Source organism: Xiphophorus couchianus, chromosome 4, assembly GCF_001444195.1.
Source record: "Xiphophorus couchianus chromosome 4, X_couchianus-1.0, whole genome shotgun sequence".
Taxonomy (NCBI): Eukaryota; Metazoa; Chordata; class Actinopteri; order Cyprinodontiformes; family Poeciliidae; genus Xiphophorus; species Xiphophorus couchianus.
In genome coordinates this window covers 29,620,931-29,640,551 of record NC_040231.1, presented here as the reverse complement: position 1 = coordinate 29,640,551, position 19,621 = coordinate 29,620,931, and the positions used below count along the sequence as shown (strand labels likewise).

The window sequence follows — 19,621 nt, the reverse complement described above, 5'->3', positions numbered from 1 at the left end:
GGTCCGTCGGATAGTCGAACCTCGGATTCAGGAAGAGCAGTGTGGTTTTCGTCCTGGTCGTGGAACACTGGACCAGCTCTACACCCTCAGCAGGGTCCTGGAGGGTGCATGGGAGATCGCCCAACCAGTCTACATGTGTTTTGTGGACTTGGAGAAGGCGTTCGACCGTGTCCCTCGGGGAGCCCTGTGGGGGGTTCTCCGGGAGTATGGGGTACCGGACCCTTTGATACGGGCTGTCAGGTCCCTGTATGACCGGTGTCAGAGTCTGGTCCGCATTGCCGGCAGTAAGTCGGGCTCGTTTCCGGTGAGAGTTGGACTCCGCCAGGGCTGCCCTTTGTCACCGATTCTGTTCATCACTTTCATGGACAGAATTTCTAGGCGCAGCCAAGGTGTTGAGGGGATCCGATTTGGTGGCCTTAGGATCTCATCTCTGCTTTTCGCAGACGATGTGGTCCTTTTGGCTTCATCAGATCGTGATCTGCAGCTCTCGCTGGAGCGGTTCGCAGCCGAGTGTGAAGCGGCCGGGATGGGGATCAGTGCCTCCAAATCCGAGGCCATGGTCTTGAGCCGGAAAAGGGTAGAGTGCCTTCTCCGGGTCAGGGGGGGTGTCCTGCCCCAAGTGGAGGAGTTTAAGTATCTCGGGATCTTGTTCACGAATGGGGGAAGAAGGGAGCGGGAGATCGACAGGCGGATTGGCGCAGTGTCTGCTGTCAAGCGGGCGCTGTACCGGTCCGTCGTGGTGAAGAGAGAGCTGAGCCAAAAAGCGAAGCTCTCGATTTACCGGTCGATCTACGTTCCCACCCTCATCTATGGTCATGAGCTTTGGGTCATGACCGAAAGAACGAGATCGCGGATACAAGCGGCCGAAATGGGTTTTCTCCGTGGGGTGGCTGGGCTCTCCCTTAGAGATAGGGTGAGAAGCTCAGTCATCCGGGAGGGACTCAGAGTAGAGCCGCTGCTCCTTCACATCGAGAGGAGCCAGTTGAGGTGGCTTGGGCATCTGGTCAGGATGCCTCCTGGACGCCTCCCTGGTGAGGTGTTCCGGGCACGTCCCACCGGGAGGAGGCCCCGGGGAAGACCCAGGACACGCTGGAGAGACTATGTCTCTCGGCTGGCCTGGGAACGCCTCGGGATTCCCCCGGAGGAGCTGGAAGAAGTGGCTGGGGAGAGGGAAGTCTGGGCCTCCCTTCTGAAGCTGCTACCCCCGCGACCCGACCTCGGATAAGCGGAGGAAGATGGATGGATGGATGGATAGATAAACTCTATGACGTTCATCAGCAGAAGGAAGCATGAAGTGATCCAAAGTGTCCACATGGACGCTGTTCTGACTTTGGACTTAAAACATTGGAGCGCCACCAGCTGATGACATAATTCCTCACAGTCTGTCTCCATACAGCCTCAATAACAGCCGGGTCCAAACGTTTTGCCATCATGGTCCAAACCGTCAAGTTGAAATCACACAATTGTATATAAATTTAGATATATAAATTTTTTTTTTTTTTTTACTGACATTTTCAAAACAAACCTTTGTGCCTTTTTTATTTCATCTGCTCAATAATAAACTTGACGAAAAATGAAAATTTTATTTAAATTAAAATAGTCAGATTTTTCTACACAAGTCTAAATCTTGTGTTTCCAAAAAATCATTAAAAGCTCAGGCAACAGTGCTTTAGTATAAGACAGACAGCTGCTACATGTTAGAAGTTTATATTCTTATATTTGCTATAAGATTTTTCTTTTGAGTAAAAGTAGGTCAATAATTGTGATTCTAGTTACTCCAAAATTAATACGAATGCAAGAACTTTAATAAATGGGAATCTATTTTTAAGACGACTTCATCTGTTCACAAAGAAATTGCCCTAAGAGTTGAAAAAGTGTCCATCTGGCACACTTTGGACTCCCCTGCTCTCCAAATGTAGCCTTGATTTATCAATCAAATGTACTGCGATAAAACATTCATTTCCATTTCATCATTTTTGGTTTCAAATAAGCCCCATTTTTTTTAAGTACTTAGTATTTTGTGCAAATGCAGCTAGAATCCAGAGATAGATTAGAAAAGGAGTTAACCATCATTTTAAGATGAGTGTTTTATTGTAATGTGGATTTCATGCTGCAAAATTTTTGTAGTAGTCTTACTTGATTTGTGCAATTGTCTCTCAAATATTTACATTTATTTTTGTTGGTATGTTTTAAGTGGTGCATGCTCATTTTAACTTCATTCAGACTCTTAACTGCTACTGTAGTTTCTTTGACCACCTTGGAAAAGAGTCTGAGATTTTGGCTGAACTTTGATCCATTCATGAATGACAGTTTTCCATTTTCTTTCATGTCTTTCTGGTTTTCAAATGTATGAGACAATTTTCTGCACTTCTTTGTAAGTCTCCAGTCCACTTGGAAACAACTTGGAATCAGAGCATAATGTGCAATTTAACCAGCATGAAGAATATTTGCTGCCTTCCTTCCTCGAGGGCCACCCATTTTTCACCCAATTGCCGTGGGAAAATGTTATTTCAAAAGCAAGTGTTTAAGTCTCCAATATAAGACAAACTCTCATCAACAATCATGAACAGAGCACTACTTTTTATGTTTCCATTTACTGATTATCCCGTGAATATCATAGTTATAAAGGCTTTTCCCTAACGTGACATCAGCGGCGCCGTGGCTTAGTTGGTTAAAGCGCCTGTCTAGTAAACAGGAGATCCTGGGTTCGAATCCCAGCGGTGCCTTTTGTCTTAATTTCCATTTAAAGGTGCTGATAGCTTTTATTTTACCTTTCTGCATCCTTTAAAAAATACCAAGAAAATGCTAAAATAATTTAAATGTATTTCAGAAGAACCATAGTTTGTAGATTTTGCAGAAAGATAATCCGAGAAATGTGCCTTACACACCTTGTATAAAAGATTTCTGTTACTTGTTGCTGCGGAAGGCAGAATCAGCAGGTTTGAGTGTTGGCGGGTCGATGTGTCCGGTGTGTGTGGATAACGTGCTGGTTTACGAAGGATTGTTGTGATCCGATATGTGCTGAACCAGACTGGACTACTTTAAAAAGGGAGTGGCAAACAGCGCCATCGTCTGGACGACTAAAGAAAACTACATGCAGTAAACCTTTAAATACCAGTAGGGGAAGTAGAGAGGGCCAAAACTGTCAACATAAATCCGCCCTTAATCAAATGACGAAGGTAAGTTAATTTTAGTAGGCCTATATTGCGCTTCTCAATAAGTAGTTATATTTAAATATATGTTTGAAAATTTATGCTGTTAAAAAATCGGTGCAAAGAGCTTAGAAAGTTAACAAAGACATTTACAAATAAGAACTCCAGAGAATAAGAAACTCTTCTCTTTTAATTAAGTTCACATATGTAACATTTAAATGTCACATTATTTGGGTCAAATCACCACTTTCACAGAGGAAGTTCAAAGATTTCTTCTTTTTCAAAACAAATCGTTCACTGTTGAAGTGAAACATTAATATGATTTATTTGTAAACGTAATGTCTTTTTTATGTTGTTTTTTAATATTTGTTATGCCGCTGAAGCTAATGGGGAGCTCAATAAACAAACATTTTATAGCCATTTTTTTTGACTTGATGTTTTCATAAAATCTTCATATTTTGTCACAAACAATTAGTCCACATCGGTTTTACTCGGCTTAAATGAGCATGAATTTATTTTTTGAATTTTAATATCCTGTTACTTTTTAAAAAAAATGTAAGTACACTATTTATTCGTGAACTAAAGTTATTTTCAATAAATGATCACATAAAACAATGCATTCATACAGCATAGATACAGTGCCTTCCAAAAGTATTAACATTTATTGATCTTTCACACGTTTGTCATATTACAACAAACTAAAGTATTTTTTAGTATTTTATACCATGATGTAAAGCTTAAAAAAGGAGAAAAATTAAAATTAAAATTAACAGCTGTTTACACCACACTATATCATGATTTATCGAAAATTGTAAAAATAAATAAATAAAAGTGAACAAATGTGGAAAAGTTCAAAGGCTTTTGGAAGTTTAACTACGTATCTTTGAAGTGAAATTAAAATAAAACAGCAGACACCGCCCCCCAATGAAGCATCAGCGTTAGAACACCATGATCCAGCCTCTTAATTTGAAAATTTGAAATATATCTTTTCCCCCCTCCAGTGTTGCTTTTATTTTGAAGAGTCCAACCGGAAGCCGCGTGACTTGCGCTGTCTGCCTTTCTCTCCCTGCTTTGCTCCGACTGCAAAGGACACAATGCACGTTCCCAACGCGGAGCCGCCGGCGGCGTGTCGGAGCTGACAGCAGATGCTGGAGCCTCGCTGCGTCCCCGATGCGGAGCCCCGGATCCTGAGCGGACCATGGGGCCGACACAGCCGCCGCCCCCTCCTCCGCCGCCGCTGCTGCTGCTGCTGCTGCCGCTGATCGGACTGCTGTGGTGCCGCTGCGTCCCGCTCTGTGCAGGTGAGAAAACAACAATCCCTCCATCCATCCATCAGCGCAGACCCCCTGTTTTTATACCGGTGTTCCTTACATTCACGGAGGCTTAATGAACCCGAGTTTTAGCTTTTATTCGCCTCTGATGCGTTTCTCATTAACCACACCTGAATAAACCTGAATAAACCTGAATAAACCCGGGCCAGCATTGTTCCTGCCGCCGACACGGTGCTGAGCCGTCAGAGGTTTTCATGTTGTGATCTGGAGGAGGAAGCGGTGTCAGTCATCCTGCAGAGAGCATTGATCTGTGGTGGCTAAATGATCAGGGCGAGTGTAGAAACATGGATGCTCTTTCACAAATGTGATGCTGGTATCGGCATTACATCACTGCCTCTCTCTGCAGCCCCACTCTTCTTCCTCCTCCTCCTCCTCCTCCCGTCTCTGTGTCTCTGCACCTTAATGGAATGACCATAGAGTTGATGCTGAAGCTGCAACACATGCTCTTTACAGGTCTCTGTGTGATACTGAGATAAGTGATTCACACACCTTCCTAGTTGCAGACAGACTGTCTGCAGACACTCATCATCATCGTCATCATCATCATCATCATCATCGGCTTCATCTGTGGGACTTTAATGACGGTTTAAACTGAAACTACAAGACACAGCTGGAATTTATGATTCAAAACAAGAGTCAGAGGCACAAGTTCGGATCTATTTTGGATTAAATAATCAAATGCAATTTTGTTTGTTTGTTTGTTTAAAGCACAGTTAAAGTTTCAATAGAGTTGGGCTGCACCGATTGAACCTTTTCCTTAAAAAGCCGATTTTCGCTGAGGTTTTTATGTTGCTGTTGTTGTTTTTGTCTGAAAAGTCACTAAATGTCGCAACAAAATCGCTAAGTTGGCAACTGGCCAGTTATCAGCCTGCTTTAATCCAAAACCAGCCTGACCCTGAGCATAATGCAGCCACCACTATGCCTCACAGCTAGTGTAGTTGTTTTGGGTGTTGGGCTCACCTTTATCCCGACCCTGACCCTGACCTTGACCTTGACCCTGTTGTGATTTAAATCCAGGTTTATGCCAGAAGACCAACCGGTTCTCCGTTTTTGGAGTGACTTAATATCACCAAACTGTAATATATTTATGCTGATTATGACCGTGTGCCAGCGCTGCGTTGGATTATTAAAAATAGAAACACCTCCACCCTGAGGCTCTACTTAGGAAACAAACATAGTTACAAATGCAAATAAGAAATAAAATCAAACATTAAAAAGATAAAATGTTTGTTATTTAATTTTCTTGCAAACAACAAACTGTACTTCAAGGCCATATTGAATAAAAAAAAAAAGAATAGTGTGATACTTTTAGGTTTTGAAGAATATTAGAATTTATAATCACCATACAAGTTTATAATTTCTTTTCTCATGTTCAGAAACAAGAACATTACGTACTGTACATAAAACAGTTCCCAAGTTTCCCCTCGATTCGTTTCTGCATAGCTTTGTTACGATCCAGTCGCAGCGTTTCGTTCCCGCTTCCTGTCCGGACTTTGACTAGACCGTCGCAAAGCCGAGCTCCAAATCCTCCTTCCCCCCGCCGCTCTGCAGGACGGTCAGTCGGTGTGACATGAAGCTGACGGAGGGAGCAGGAGTCCAGGGTTGCTGCGGCAACAGAAACATTCTGCAGCCCTGCTCGATGCGCGGCCAGACACGTTGTGTTAGTCGATATCCATCACTTAGCTTTTAATGATGCTCCCCCCACACACACACACACACACACACACACACACCTCTTGCTTCACTCTGCTGCTGATTCACTGATAAAGTGTGAAAGGCTTAAAAAGAAACAAGCTCACACCCTCAGCAGAACCCAGTTCGTCTCTGGGGTTGTTTTTTTTTATCGCAGACATAAATATTCTCCGATCAACATCTCCAGTTGTGGCTCAGAAGCTTTCAGCGGGATTAGTTTCCAACATCAGCTCTACGTGCCGCACCGGACGTCTCGAGAGAAACAGAAGTTGATTTTAAAGTGGTGGGTAATCACCCTGACCCTGACCCTGACCCTGAAAACCTAACTGAGGGAGGTTTTCAGGAAAGGCGGGTTGATCCTGTTTATTGAAGGAGCATCAGGATCCCTGACTGCGGCTGCTAAAGCTCGCCGCCTCATCCTGACGGCGGCGCTGCTCCCTGGAGCAGCTGCTCCACGGCTACAGAGATGCCGTTGCCTTGGTTGCCGCTTTAACTCCTTCTGGATCTCTTTCGATCTACATTCACTGCATAAAAATCAAATAAAAATCTTACCAAGTGTTTTTGGTTTAGTTTCTGGTGTGAATATCTTAAAACTAACTTGTTTCAAGTCAACAATTCTTTAATATTGATAAAAAAAAGATTTTTTTGCACAGCATTTCACTTACAACAAGACGTTTTTCCTGCTACAGGAGAAATAATCTGCCGGTGACACTCCTACTTCTTTATATCAATATTAAGAAATGATTTAAAACAAGCTGCTATGTCTTTCTGAAAAGTTTTTTGTAAATCGGTTTTGCTTTATTGAACGTGTACTGAGATGTTTGCGCAAGAAACTAGAACAAATATACTTGGTAAAATTTGAGTTTTTTTTGTTTTGTTTTGTTTTGCAGCGTTTCATCTTTTGTCCCCAAAATCTGTAGGATCATGTTGGTTTTTAAAATGTGAAAATATTTAGTTTCAAATATTTGTAGGCACATCTGAGCACATTAGAGTATCATTGAAATTATTATTTTCTTCAGTGAATCTACTTAAAATTAGGAATTTAAATCTATTTACTGCACAGAGGAATATATTTAAAAGAAAATTCACTTTATTTTGATCAGACTTTGGCTTGTATGTTATATATCTTAAAGCATAAGATGCAGGTGTATATGTACAAGGACTAAAATGTGTATTTTAACCAAAATATAGATATTTTTAAAAAGAAATATATGTAAAGCATAGATGAGGTAAGCAGCAGTCACAGAAAAATGTCACATTAAAAATAATAGTTTAGGGTTTTATTCATTATATTTAATGTTATATTTTTTCTGTATTTATGCCAGTTTTTTTATTATTATTAATCCTTATATATTTTAAATTTGAAATTAGATCACATGCAGGACATTTTGCTTTAAAAGAAAATCTATTTTACAATTCATTTTCAAACGGGAGGGGAAATAGCGCCACGTAATATATATTATATTATGATTTCCTGCTTATGGTTCAGAGTGTTGGTGTGTTGCAGCGGCCTGCACAGAGCAGGTGGAGGTCCACACGGAGCGGAGGGGGGTCCTCTACAGCCCGGCCTGGCCCTTAAATTACCCGCCTGGCCTCAACTGCAGCTGGCACATCCAGGGCAGTCCGGGGGAAGTGATCACCATCAGGTAGGGTCGCTGCTGCACATGCGCAGCAACATTTAATTTCTCCCTGCAAAAAAAAACCCCCCCAAAAAAAAATACGATCCGTCCTGGGCTCCAGCTTCCGTAACTTTGACCTCATGGAGTCGGGAGGATGCTCGGCGGACTGGCTGCTGATGACGCCGACGCGCAGCGGAGAGTCCAGGCTCTGCGGTTCCGTGCTGCCCCCTCCTTTTATTTCCACCAGGGGGCGCGTTTGGCTCTACTTCCACTCTGGGAGCAACAGCGCGGGCCAGGCGCAGGGCTTCCGTCTCTCCTACATCAGAGGTGAGAAGGGAACACTTTCTCTGCGCTCCAGTTTAAAAGATAAATAAATCAATATAATATAATAAAATATTTCACTTCACAGTCAGACATGACAACAGAAACTTAAATGTGTTTCATTTGGGATTTTATGCGATAAAAAGTGTAAACTAGAAAGATATCGTTGCAGGTTTTTCTAAATAAATATCTAACGTCTTGACGTGCCTCTCTGCAACTAGCGATTATTTGAGTAATCTATCAATCATTCTGATGATTAATTGAGTCAAAAATGAAATAACAGCATTCTTTTAGCTGATCATTTTTATCAAAGGATATTTTTTTATTTTTGTTCATCTATTACTATTTGGATAGTAAACTGTGAAGCTAAATTTGCCACTTCAGGAGTTCTGGTTTCAAATGGCCTATTTTGTGTTTACGCTCAAGTTAACGATTAATCAGTCACTGAATTAGTTGACAATTATTTCAGTAACCAATTCATCGCCATGAATCTGATTAATCGTTTCAGCCCTAATGAATTTGAATGATATATTTGGTATATATAAATTGGCGAGAAGTTTGTAATTATTCTGCATGTCCTGTTGTTTTCCTCTGATGTTCTCCAACAAACCGCTGAAACTTTCACAGAGCGGCTGGATTCACGCTGACACTGCTCCATAAAATCTCACTTCACAGACAGTCTGGGCTTTCTCTCGTTTACTTGGATTCCATACAGTATTTTTTTTTTTTCTACCGAACCAATCAGCACACAGAAACAGAAGTTGTCAACGTCCATGTCGATTTTCTGTTTTAGAATTGTAGTCTGCTTGTAGTTTTAGCAATGGCAGCGGAGGAAGTGAACAGGTCAGTTATGTTTCTTCAAGTGGAGAATGTTTTTTCACAGCATAGAAAATTTCCTTTAAGCTTTATAGCATCAAACCGGCGGCCTACATATGTCACGACCAAACTTTGGCTTTTGGGTAAAATGTCAAACTGGACGTCTCCAGAGAGCAGCCCGAGAGCCCAGACCGTCTGGATGGAGCTAAGTGTAGAACAACGGTCTGGTTTTTACACACAGCTGGACTCCGCCTGGGTTTCTGCCCCCTGCAGGTCACCTCGGTCAGAGCAGCTGCCAGTCAGACGAGTTCCTGTGCGGGAACGGGAAGTGTCTCCCTCGCTCCTGGAAGTGCAACGGCCAGGACGAGTGCGGCGACGCCACAGATGAACACGGCTGCTTCCCGCTTCCCACCGAGCCCCTCCCCAGCCTCTGCCCCCCAGGCTCCCTGCCGTGCACCGAGGCCCAGACCACCCGCTGCCTGCCCGCGGCTCTCCGCTGCAACGGGGACCGAGACTGCCGCGACGGGAGCGACGAGCTGCGCTGTCCGGACACCACCTGCGGCAAGCGACTGGGGAACTTCTACGGCTCCTTTGCCTCCCCGGACTTCTTCCACGTTGACCGGAGCTCCGTCACCGAGCTGAGGTGCTCCTGGCTGCTGGACACCCAGGACCCCAAGCCCATCGTGCTGCAGCTGGACCTGCAGCTGGGGCCCGGGGATTCCCTCCACGTCTACGACGGCCTGCTGCAGCGGGCAGAGCATCTCTTGCAGGTGCTGTCGCATCACAACAACCGGCGGCCAGCGCTGCTGGAGTCCAGCCGGGGTCAGATGAGTGTCCTGTACATGGCGCAGCCTCACAGTCCCGGGCGAGGCTTTAACGCCACCTATCAGGTGCTTCGACGTTCCTAAGCTCCATGACACAGTGGCGCCCCTAAGAGGGTGACTAGTGGGGGCCATGACCCTTTACCCCCAACTAAATAAATTTATTATTTATTTATTTAATTCCTTTACAGTTTAAAATGGTGTTGATATAAACAACATTTGGATTTTGATATATAATCTAAATCCCTTCTCTCAAAAGTCAATTTGCTGCACCTTAAGCATCAGTCAACCATCAATATAGATGCATCTTTAAACACAAAACAGGCAATGTACATAAAAAGGAAGTATATTGATTTTACTAAGTGAATGTACTTCATTACACCTTGATAGCCTATTATTTTTTATTTTCTTGAAAGTAAAATTTGATCTTCTCTCATTGGTTTCTTTTAGACAGATTGTTTCACAGATTTGTATTTATTTGTTAGTTTATTTAATTCAGTCTAAAAATGAACATGTCACATGTTGATAGAAACAAATGTTTGAGCTAAAAATGAGAAAATAATCTTATGTCTTCTACCCCTTCCTCTCAAAGGTCAATTTGCTATACCACAAGAAACTAAGAATAATTAGATTTGTTTGTTTAGTTGTTTTATTTTATTTATTTTTTTTAAATCTCTGATGCTCCCAAATCATAATCTTATACTTTATGTTATCTTTCTTAATAAATCTCTTTTTGCCAATGTGTTAGTAAAATACTGTTATGCATTTTAAATATAACTTCCACAGTATAATAATCTATTAAGTTATGAAATAAATAAATAAAGTTATATACATATACTGTATATCTGTGTCCACCCCTATAAAAAAATTTTCTGGGGCCACAAGTTGTCATGACGACCTGTTTCGGTGTAGCCAAGAAAAGCCTATACATTTATTTGATGTCGTATCCTTTCCTCCACCTCACAGGTCAAAGGTTACTGTTTCCCCGGAGAGCACCCGTGCGGCAGCGAGCAGGGCTGCTACTCCGACCACCAGCGCTGCGACGGGTACTGGCACTGCCCGTCGGGCCGCGACGAGGAGGCCTGCGCCGGGTGCCCGGACGGGGAGTTCCCGTGCGAGGGAGGCGGCGGCGGCGCGTGCTACGCGGCGTCCGAGCGCTGCAACAACCAGAAGAGGTGTCCGGACGGCTCGGACGAGAAGAACTGCTACGACTGCCAGCCCGGAAACTTCCACTGCGGCACCAACCTGTGCATCTTCGAGACGTGGCGCTGCGACGGCCAGGAGGACTGCCTGGACGGCAGCGACGAGAGGGACTGCCTGGCCGCCGTGCCCCGCAAGGTGATCACGGCGGCGCTGATCGGCAGCCTGGTCTGCAGCCTGCTGCTGGTCATCGCTCTCGGCTGCGCCCTCAAGCTGCACTCGCTGAGGAACCGAGAGTACAGGTGAGAGATCTGGCAATCCTCAGCGGTGAAACGATTAATTGGGCGATAAATGAAAACCAGCTCAATAGTTTCCATTTGCACGATGGTTTGTTTTTCTACCAAACCCTGTCTGGTGCTTATAAATTTCAAAAAATTTGCCCTTTTTTGAAGGTCAAATTTTGTTTAGAGACTTCACTGTCCATTTTATATGTTGTTTTGTTTATTTATTTAGGATATTTAAAATGTATTCCAGTTCCAGCGTTAAACGTCCTTTAGAAATTAAAGTTTATTGATCTTCGAAAGGGTGAACTTGCATTATTTTGCCGTTGTTATATTTGTTGAAAATGGTGTCAAATTATTTGTTTATTGGGTTTTAAGTTTGTGTCTTCATTGATGAAGAAATGTTTTTTTTTTTATCTGATTCTCTGGGGGAGCCGGTGTTTCAAGAGAGGGTCATGACCCCCATTTGAGGTCACCACTGGATGGACTGCATGGATGCAACAGATAATTTTATGTTAAAACATTTCATCATTTACCCTTCATAACATTTCAACAAACATGTCCTGACCTACGTATGTGGTTGTAATGAACCAAAGTGAAGAAAAGGTCAAAGGTGAATGAATTCTTATGCAAGGAATAGCACCAGTGTTGATGCTTTTAGTCTTCATTTATTTTTTAGTACAACATGTTTTCTTCTTGGCAGAAGCTGTAAGCACACAGGAACGCCTGATTGAGTCTAATACTTTTAACTGGAACTGGTGGGAATAAGAAATGATAATAACTAAATATAAAACAGGTTGTCTCATTTCTCACTGTTGCTCTAATTGCAGAGCGTTTGAGACTCAGATGACTCGCATGGAGGCAGAGTTTGTTCAGAGGGAAGCCCCCCCTTCCTACGGCCAGCTGATAGCCCAGGGTCTCATCCCCCCGGTGGAGGATTTCCCGGCCTACAACCCCACCCAGGTAACACCATATGGGGTCTGCGTCGAGGAACTGTACGGTGACACAGCACCAGACGTAAACTTTATTTCCGTTCCCGCCCTGCATTCAGGCGTCGATGCTCCAGAACCTGCGGCTGGCGATGCGCAGGCAGATCAGGCGTCACTCGGCCCGCCGCTTCTCCTCTTCCTCCTCCCGCCGGCGCCTCGGCCAGCTGTGGAGCCGGCTGTTCCGCCCCGCGGGTCGAGCCAGGGGCCACGCCGCCCTTCTGGATCCTGCTGAACCCGCGCAGGTCACGCTGGGGCTCCACAGCTACCACACCGTGAGGGAGGAGGGGTCCCTGGGCGCGGCGCGAGACGCGGCTGAAGATGGAGGCTCGTGCTCAGCTGCGGTCGACCTCCAGGCTAGCGCGCCCGAGAGCCCCGCGTCGCCGCTGTCCCCGCACTCGGTGAACAGTTCCGACTCGGAGGCGCCGTCGCCCGTCGGCGGGGTTCCCCGGTCAGACTCGGCCGCCCCTCAGGCGACCGCTGCTCCCCCCTGCCGTCGCCGGCCATCAAAGAAACTGGTTCTGGAACTCGCAATTAACCTAAAAGGCGTTTCCTTAAAACGCTACTCGCCCGTGGGGCCGTTTTCTCCCCTGTCTCCTCCTGCGCTGGAAAGCAGCTTCTTGACACAGTCGGAGCGACGTCACCCCCTGGGTTCAGCGGTGACGTCACCCTCTGAGATCGTGCCTCCGTTAGTGGAAGGAGAGGAGTTTGACGGCGATTTCTGCTGGGACGTGCCAAGTGAGGAAAGGAGCGAGGTGAACGGAGAGGGAGCAAGCTGACTCAGCGGGTTCCACACAGCGAGGAAGATGAAGACTCAGGGAGGGAAGTGCCATGAAACACAAAAAGCTCTCAATGGAGGAAGACCAGATAGCGCTCCAATCAAGTGTCCTTCTAATGTGTCCGAGACCTTTCCTTTTCACTGACGGCTCATATTCTGACTGCTTACTACTCTATCCTGATGTGAATAAAACCAGCAACATGTGTTGTTCTTTTCTTTGTGAAGCTCACTGAGGATTGGAACAACTCTGATCAACCTGCTTAGGCCAACACATTAAAAACAAAATCTTCTGAGCAAGCCACAAACAGCTTCGTGTTGCTACCCAGAGCCATTACACACCGCTACTGACTGTGAGCCGTGGAAGCCTATGGACAAACTTCTTCCCCTCCCTCTCCTACAAGATGATGTTTTATGAACATTTTTAACATTTGGTCCCAGTCTGCCACGTTCAGGAATGTTAGGTGGAGATATTTAATTGCTTCTGTTTATTTATTGAAAAGGTGAACCGTTATTTTAATCGATTACTCAATCAAAGCAAAAGTTATTACAGTTGTTACCTACCTGGTTAGTTTCATTCTCACATCCAGGTTAGTCCTGCTTTCTCGCTTTCTCATGATGTTGATTGTTGTTAGCATAATTATGTTTGATGTTTATTTATTGCTGCTTCGTGACGCACCATCTTCAGCTGAAATGTGGAATAAACAGCCTCAGAATCTAGTTGTAGCTCACAAGAGAACATTGCATAACCAGCTGGTTAATAAGTGTTAATTTAGTTAATCAGGATATGTGTTTGGTTAGCTAGCCTCCGGTTAGCTACTCGACAGACATGTACGACTGTACGGTAGTTTTACGTCAGCCTACGAGTGATGGATGGAACTCCCTTTAGTTTCAAAGGCAGGATTTTTTTTCAACGTTTTCCATAATCGGAAAAAATATATATATTTCAGCCGAATTTGTCTGTCTTGTAACCATGAGGAAAGGACAAGAGCCTTTTCAAGCCAGCTCAGTGGCAGTGCGCAATCAACAGGTGAACAGAAGGGGAGCGCTATACTCTATGCTTGACGTAACCAGAGAAAATTCTGGTCACTCCAGCACTTTTCTTTTCTGTATTAAATAAAGTGCTGATGGCATGATGGAAGATTTTGAAACGGAAACTTTTTAAAGACCTTGGTTTACCTGGATACCAGCACTGATACCATGACTAACCCGAATCACCTTACTGTACCGTTCGACACAAATTAATTAGTTGGTTTTATTATTTTTTTAAATACTCTGTCTCCTTGAACTGAATTAGCCAACATGAACGCTGCAGCCACAACACATTTATAGTTTAATGGCTGTTAGCCGGCAGTTAGCTAGCTTAGCATACAGACTGGAAACACAAAATGCTAGATTTGCAGTGGTTTGCTCTTTTTTTTGGACAATGCGTTGAATTCAATACTTGCGGTTATAATATCTATCAACATTAGTCAATATCAATATTTTTCTTAAATGTGTGCAGTGTACATTAGCAAGTTAGCTTAGCGCAAACATCGATAATTGGAGGAAGGGATACATTTAGCAGCTTCTTTCTGTTTTCATTCTGTTAGGTTAAACTAAAAGCTTGCTTCAGGTTTCATATTTAACATTTAAGTGAGGTTCCTCAAGATGTTCTTTTACCTCATAGAACTTGGCCTAAGCAGGGAAGCAGTTAGTTTAGCATATTTAGCAATTGGTAAAAAAAAAAAAAAGACTAAGCAGCTGTTTCCTCCTGGTTGTGAACTTTGTACTAATCTTGCTACAAGGCTTATATATTAAATATATAAAACACAAATAATTCTTTTAAAATGAAACTTATTTTAACTTATTTTGTGAAATATCAAAAAAGCAGGCAACAGTTTCAGCTGGAAAGATTTCTCTTGCGTTTTCTGCTGGCAAAGAAATGTTCAACCCGTTTTTGGATACAGCTCAGATTTTTGGTTGGCATTTCGTATTTGCCAAGTCATGAGTTTTTAAATACCCAAACTGGGGTGGATGCAGAGGTCAAAGACCCCGGATGTCGCCTGTAAATGTGCGCAGCCACGTTACATGTTCTTTTGCTTGAATAATCCAAACTTTCTCTATGCGAGTATCCGCAATGATTGTGAAGACAATGGAGACAATCGCTACGGATCCGATACAAACTTCTCTCTACGCTCTGTTCGTGGAACTGCTCGAGGAAATCATGAAAGTTTTTTTCTAATATGAGACAATAAAGAAAATAACTCTCTATTTTTCAGTTTTCGGTTAAGACTTGTGTGACTATCTTCCCTTTTCTGCTCGTGTCTTTGGCACGTTTTGTAAACGCCATTTTTCGCTGGCAAGAGCCGCTTCTACTTACGGCTGGACTACTATAGATTGTAAACGTAGTTTTTCTACTTACCTGTTGAACTATCGCGCCAATATTTTTGCAGTAAAAAGAAGGAATGGTTTAACTTTGTCCAGGAAAGCAAGAGACATTGTTAGGAGCTTAATGCAGGTTCTTAAATGAAACTTTCAGTTTTTTCTTATCCAGCTTGCTGAATGTCCCATGCTACCTTCATCCACAGCCTATTCATACCTCTTGAACAGTGGTCCCCAACCCCTGGGCCGCGGACTGGTACTGGTCCGTGGACCAATTGGTACCGGGCCGCGCAAGAAATAATTAAATATTTCCATGTTATGTATCGAGTCTGGAGGATCTTTTCTTTTGAAAATCCTTTAACCGGATTCTGTCGGTTACGTCTTGCGCGGCAACATTGAGCCCACAAACAGCATCGGTTTCGGTCTCCTCCCAACACGCGCACCCCCTTCTTTTCCAGACGGGCAACCCCGTATCCCCTGGTCCGCAGAAAATTTGCGAAGTCTTAACCGGTCCGCGGTACTAAAAAGGTTGGGGACCACTGCTCTTGAACATTTTCACATTTTGTCAGTCATTCAACCACTGTACTGGAATTTGTAACAAATTGCTTTTGAAGTGGAAAGGAAATGGCTTTACAAATCAAAATCTGGAAAGTGTGTTACCTTTAAGTGCGTTACCTTTAAGCCACACATGGAGTGGCTTACTCTATGGGTGAACAAATAAACCTGTAAAAACGAATATGAATACTTTTTCAAAGCACTGTTCTTTTTTTTTTCTTGTATTTTCATAAAAAGCTGCTGCGTCATGTCAGGTCGTGGTTTTTCTGTCAAAACTCATTTGACAGCCGTGGTCGACTGTTTATGATATGTTGCCTTCCTGGACGCGGTACGCTGGGATTCGTTCATCTGGACGGTTCAGTTCCAGTTCACCGGTTCGGTTCGGCTCCAGTTCACCGCTGCATCAAAGCGACTGTCTTCTCTGGGGGCAGTGGGGGGGGGACAATATTTATTTTGGTAAAACGTCGCGTAAATGTTTTTTTTTTTCCTCTGGTGACATTTAACATCTCAGTAATGTGGAAACATGTATTATTTGGAATGGTTTAATAAGATTTTGTTGTGTGGGTGATCTGAAAAAGGTTGGGTTTCATTTAACCTCCCAGATGAATTAAATAATTTCCAACATGTTAATTCCCAACATTAATGTTAATGTTTTTGTTTGAGCATCGTTGAGTTTAACTGAATTAGGTCCAGAATAATTTAAGGTTTGTGATTTAGGTCGGGTTGTCATTCCCATCGAAGTCTGAAGCCAACATGAGTTTGTATTGCTATTTTGAGATACTAAATTTAGACTTTTTTTCTCCTGAAATGTATATCAAGACCTACTGATCAAAACCTGTCACAGTTTTGACGTGCCTGAATAAATACATAAAAGGTCTCGTTTTCCCTCAATTTCTCAATTCTTTAACCAAGTGACGCAAAAACCCGAGTTTCAAATTTCTACAAAAACACAGATTGAAAGCAGTAAAAAAAAAAATATGGCAGGCACTTTGTGTACATAATATCTCCTGATATCAGCTATCATTTCTGTCGATACTACAGTAAAAACATTTGGTCACAATGCTTTGACATGTAGCTGTGCTTATTGAATAAAAGTGCAACTCTTTGGACAAAATCAGTAGAAATAGGTAAGCAGTTTGGGAGCATAAGAACCTTTACATCAGTCATCATTTTCACCAACTTAATACTGAACAGCCACTAGCAAACCCCAACTTGGACGAGGTAAAAGACAATAGATTTGAAGTTAAACTTTTCAAATTCAAAAACACTCTTTAAAAATAATATAACTACTAACATATAACAAACTAACATTTTTATGCCACTGTTTATTCTGGCAGTGCTTTTATCTGACAAGGCCGCAAACATGACAAGTAACAAAACACCTTTTATAAGCTGCTATATTTAATGACACTTTCCATTGTTATCATTGCACAACTTTACAGGTTTTTTTTCTTACAAACACAGGTACACACATCCGTTATGTAGTGTGTGAAGACATCACAGCACGTCTGAGGAACGTGATCTTTGCAGGAGTCCTTGGCACCTTTTTTTTTTTTTTACACAGTATTTACAAACTGCAACAACTACTGCCTGGACATGGCAAAACAGACCTGTTTTAGGCTTAAGGAGTCTCTCTATTTTTTAAATGCCCAGTTACCAGAATTCATAGGGTCTAGAAAAAGCACCACAAGTTTATTGTTGTCTTTCTAAGAAATAAAAAAAAAAACCCAAACAATATCTCCTCAGTAAGTAACAGTTCTTTTTAAAAGGTAATGCCGCGGACAAAATTATGTTGGCGGTCAGGTCCCCAAACAGTTTAAAGGAATAGTTTGACATCCTTGAACAGAGAATTTTTGAAGTTTTTGTCAGTAGAAGTTCTCATACACACAAAAAAACAAAACGAAAGCGGCGATATCGCAGTTAGTTTGTAGAAAAGTCCTGAGCGACGGGAGGCTAGCTAATGAGACAAAAGTCGACATTTTAGCCAATTTTAGCGAATATAGAGCATGTTATGTGGCTGAGAAATTGGCGACAAATCTAAATGTCTCTTATATAACCGCAGAACGTTTATATAGAGCTGGTTTGAGAAAACTACTGAAACTTCACCTCCAGAAGAAAGGAAACCATCTCTTCAAACGCAAACAAACACTTCACCTGCACCATCCTGTGGCAGTATGATGCAAAAACCTGACGACACAAATTCAAGTAAGCTTTAGTACATCAACAGGACTAAAATCTGTACAAGCGTAAAACGTCATCAGTACCTTAAGTTAGTTGGCAGGTTTATAAAACGTCAACTGGCTGGACGAGCTGTGGGCCACAAAGCGGACAATTAATGTAAATTTCTGCCAAAATTTTCAAGAAGAAACTCGGAAATTTTGAGATTAATCTGAAAAAAATTTAAACAAAATTGACTTTTTTTTTGTAATTTTGTTGACTTTTGAAACTCTAATTTCTAATTTCTTTAATTGAACATTTCTGAGATTAATCTCAGAAATTAATCTCAGATTAATCTCAGATTTTTTTGCCAGAAACTTGCCACTCTTCTTTGTTTTTTCTATCTACAATTGCCTTAATGCTCTATGGTACAAGCAAGAAGAATCTAAAATTGCTTTCTGCCTTTAACCTGTGCCAGCTGCCATTTTGGATTCTGAAATGTTATCCACTAACAGGTTTGTGGTAAGTACTGTACGGTAACAATAAATTCTGGTCGCGTGAGCAGCTCTAAAGAGTCCACCGCTAAATCTGGAAAACCTGAAGACACTGTTAGGTGCCAACCTCAGACATGAAACAATTCATTTATCCAGTTCAGCTGAAGCTTCTTGCCATTCTCACGTCTCTCTCAGCTTGTAATTTTCATGCTAGGAGAGAGAAATACCATAAAAAAAAAAAATTCAACACCGACAAGGCACGTATGGTATCTCTCGGAACATTTGCGACAGATACGAGGATGAAATAAGTGGTGTATCATAAAAAAAAGAAACAACAGCTGAACAGAGAGGATCAAGAGTGATTAGTGAAAAGGTGATGGAGAAAGAAGTAGCGATAAAAAAAATATGACTAAGTGCAGAAACTGCTTGCATATTCGTCTTAAAAGTTTCTCTCTTCTTTTTTTTTTCTTCTTTTAAATGTTTCTCCATGCCAGCTGCATTCGGGGAAGATGTACAAGAGAGTACATGACAGCGATTCTTCACAACTCGGCACACAATTGGAAAACCTAAACACCAAAAACTGAAAGTGCAGGCGCGAATGCAAAAAAAAAAAAAAAAAAAAATTGTCGCTGCTCAGTCGATGGCTTTGGCAGTGAGGGGTTCGGTCTCTGAAGAGTCTGCCTGTGGAAACACGACGTAGCACAGCTTCTGGCCCATGTATGTCACTCTTTCTGCAAGGCAAGCGGGACAGGTCAGCTGATGGGAATCTCTGCAAGCAGGAAGAACTGTTTAGAAAAGTATTGTGTCGTGTATCATTTATCTTTTAAAAGGAATTGTGATTTATCATCGTCATGATGAATTTCAATTATGAATGTTAAATTAAAAACAAAAAACAAACTGTATGATCAGAATTTTTTTTTCACTTTCTCTTCCACAAGAGAGCCAGTAAATATCAGTAAATTCCTAAACATGACTCGTTGCTGTGTGCAGTTTAGGTTACGCTTCAAGTAAGTAGCGTAAATTTTAGCTCCAAAAGTCGAAAATTTGAGAGAAAAAAAACAAAACATTAATCTCAGAAATTTCCCAGAAGGAACTTGGAAATTTTTGACTTTTGAAA

General features: G+C 42.4%; 2 protein-coding genes and 1 non-coding gene across 3 annotated transcripts in view; 2 read left to right on the top strand and 1 right to left on the bottom strand.

Annotated features, from left to right (window-relative positions):
* Positions 1 to 2,652: 2,652 nt before the first annotated feature.
* On the top strand, positions 2,653 to 2,726 carry trnat-agu (transfer RNA threonine (anticodon AGU)). The gene has a single exon. It is a non-coding gene; the product is annotated as a tRNA-Thr (tRNA).
* Positions 2,727 to 3,334: 608 nt separating this feature from the next.
* lrp3 (low density lipoprotein receptor-related protein 3) lies at positions 3,335 to 17,853 on the top strand. The gene is made up of 7 exons (XM_028013890.1): positions 3,335 to 4,453; positions 7,683 to 7,821; positions 7,916 to 8,121; positions 9,205 to 9,821; positions 10,719 to 11,194; positions 12,004 to 12,136; positions 12,225 to 17,853. The coding sequence occupies exons 1-7, from the start codon at positions 4,351 to 4,353 to the stop codon at positions 12,936 to 12,938; spliced, it is 2,388 nt and encodes a 795-aa protein (XP_027869691.1). The 5' UTR covers positions 3,335 to 4,350; the 3' UTR covers positions 12,939 to 17,853.
* Positions 17,306 to 19,621, bottom strand: part of slc7a10a (solute carrier family 7 member 10a) — a 23,579-nt gene continuing 21,263 nt past the window's right edge. Inside the window, exon 11 of the mRNA XM_028013893.1 lies at positions 17,306 to 19,235. Coding sequence (XP_027869694.1) covers positions 19,138 to 19,235 — 98 coding nt within the window. The 3' untranslated portion in view covers positions 17,306 to 19,137. The remainder of the gene's footprint in view (positions 19,236 to 19,621) is intronic.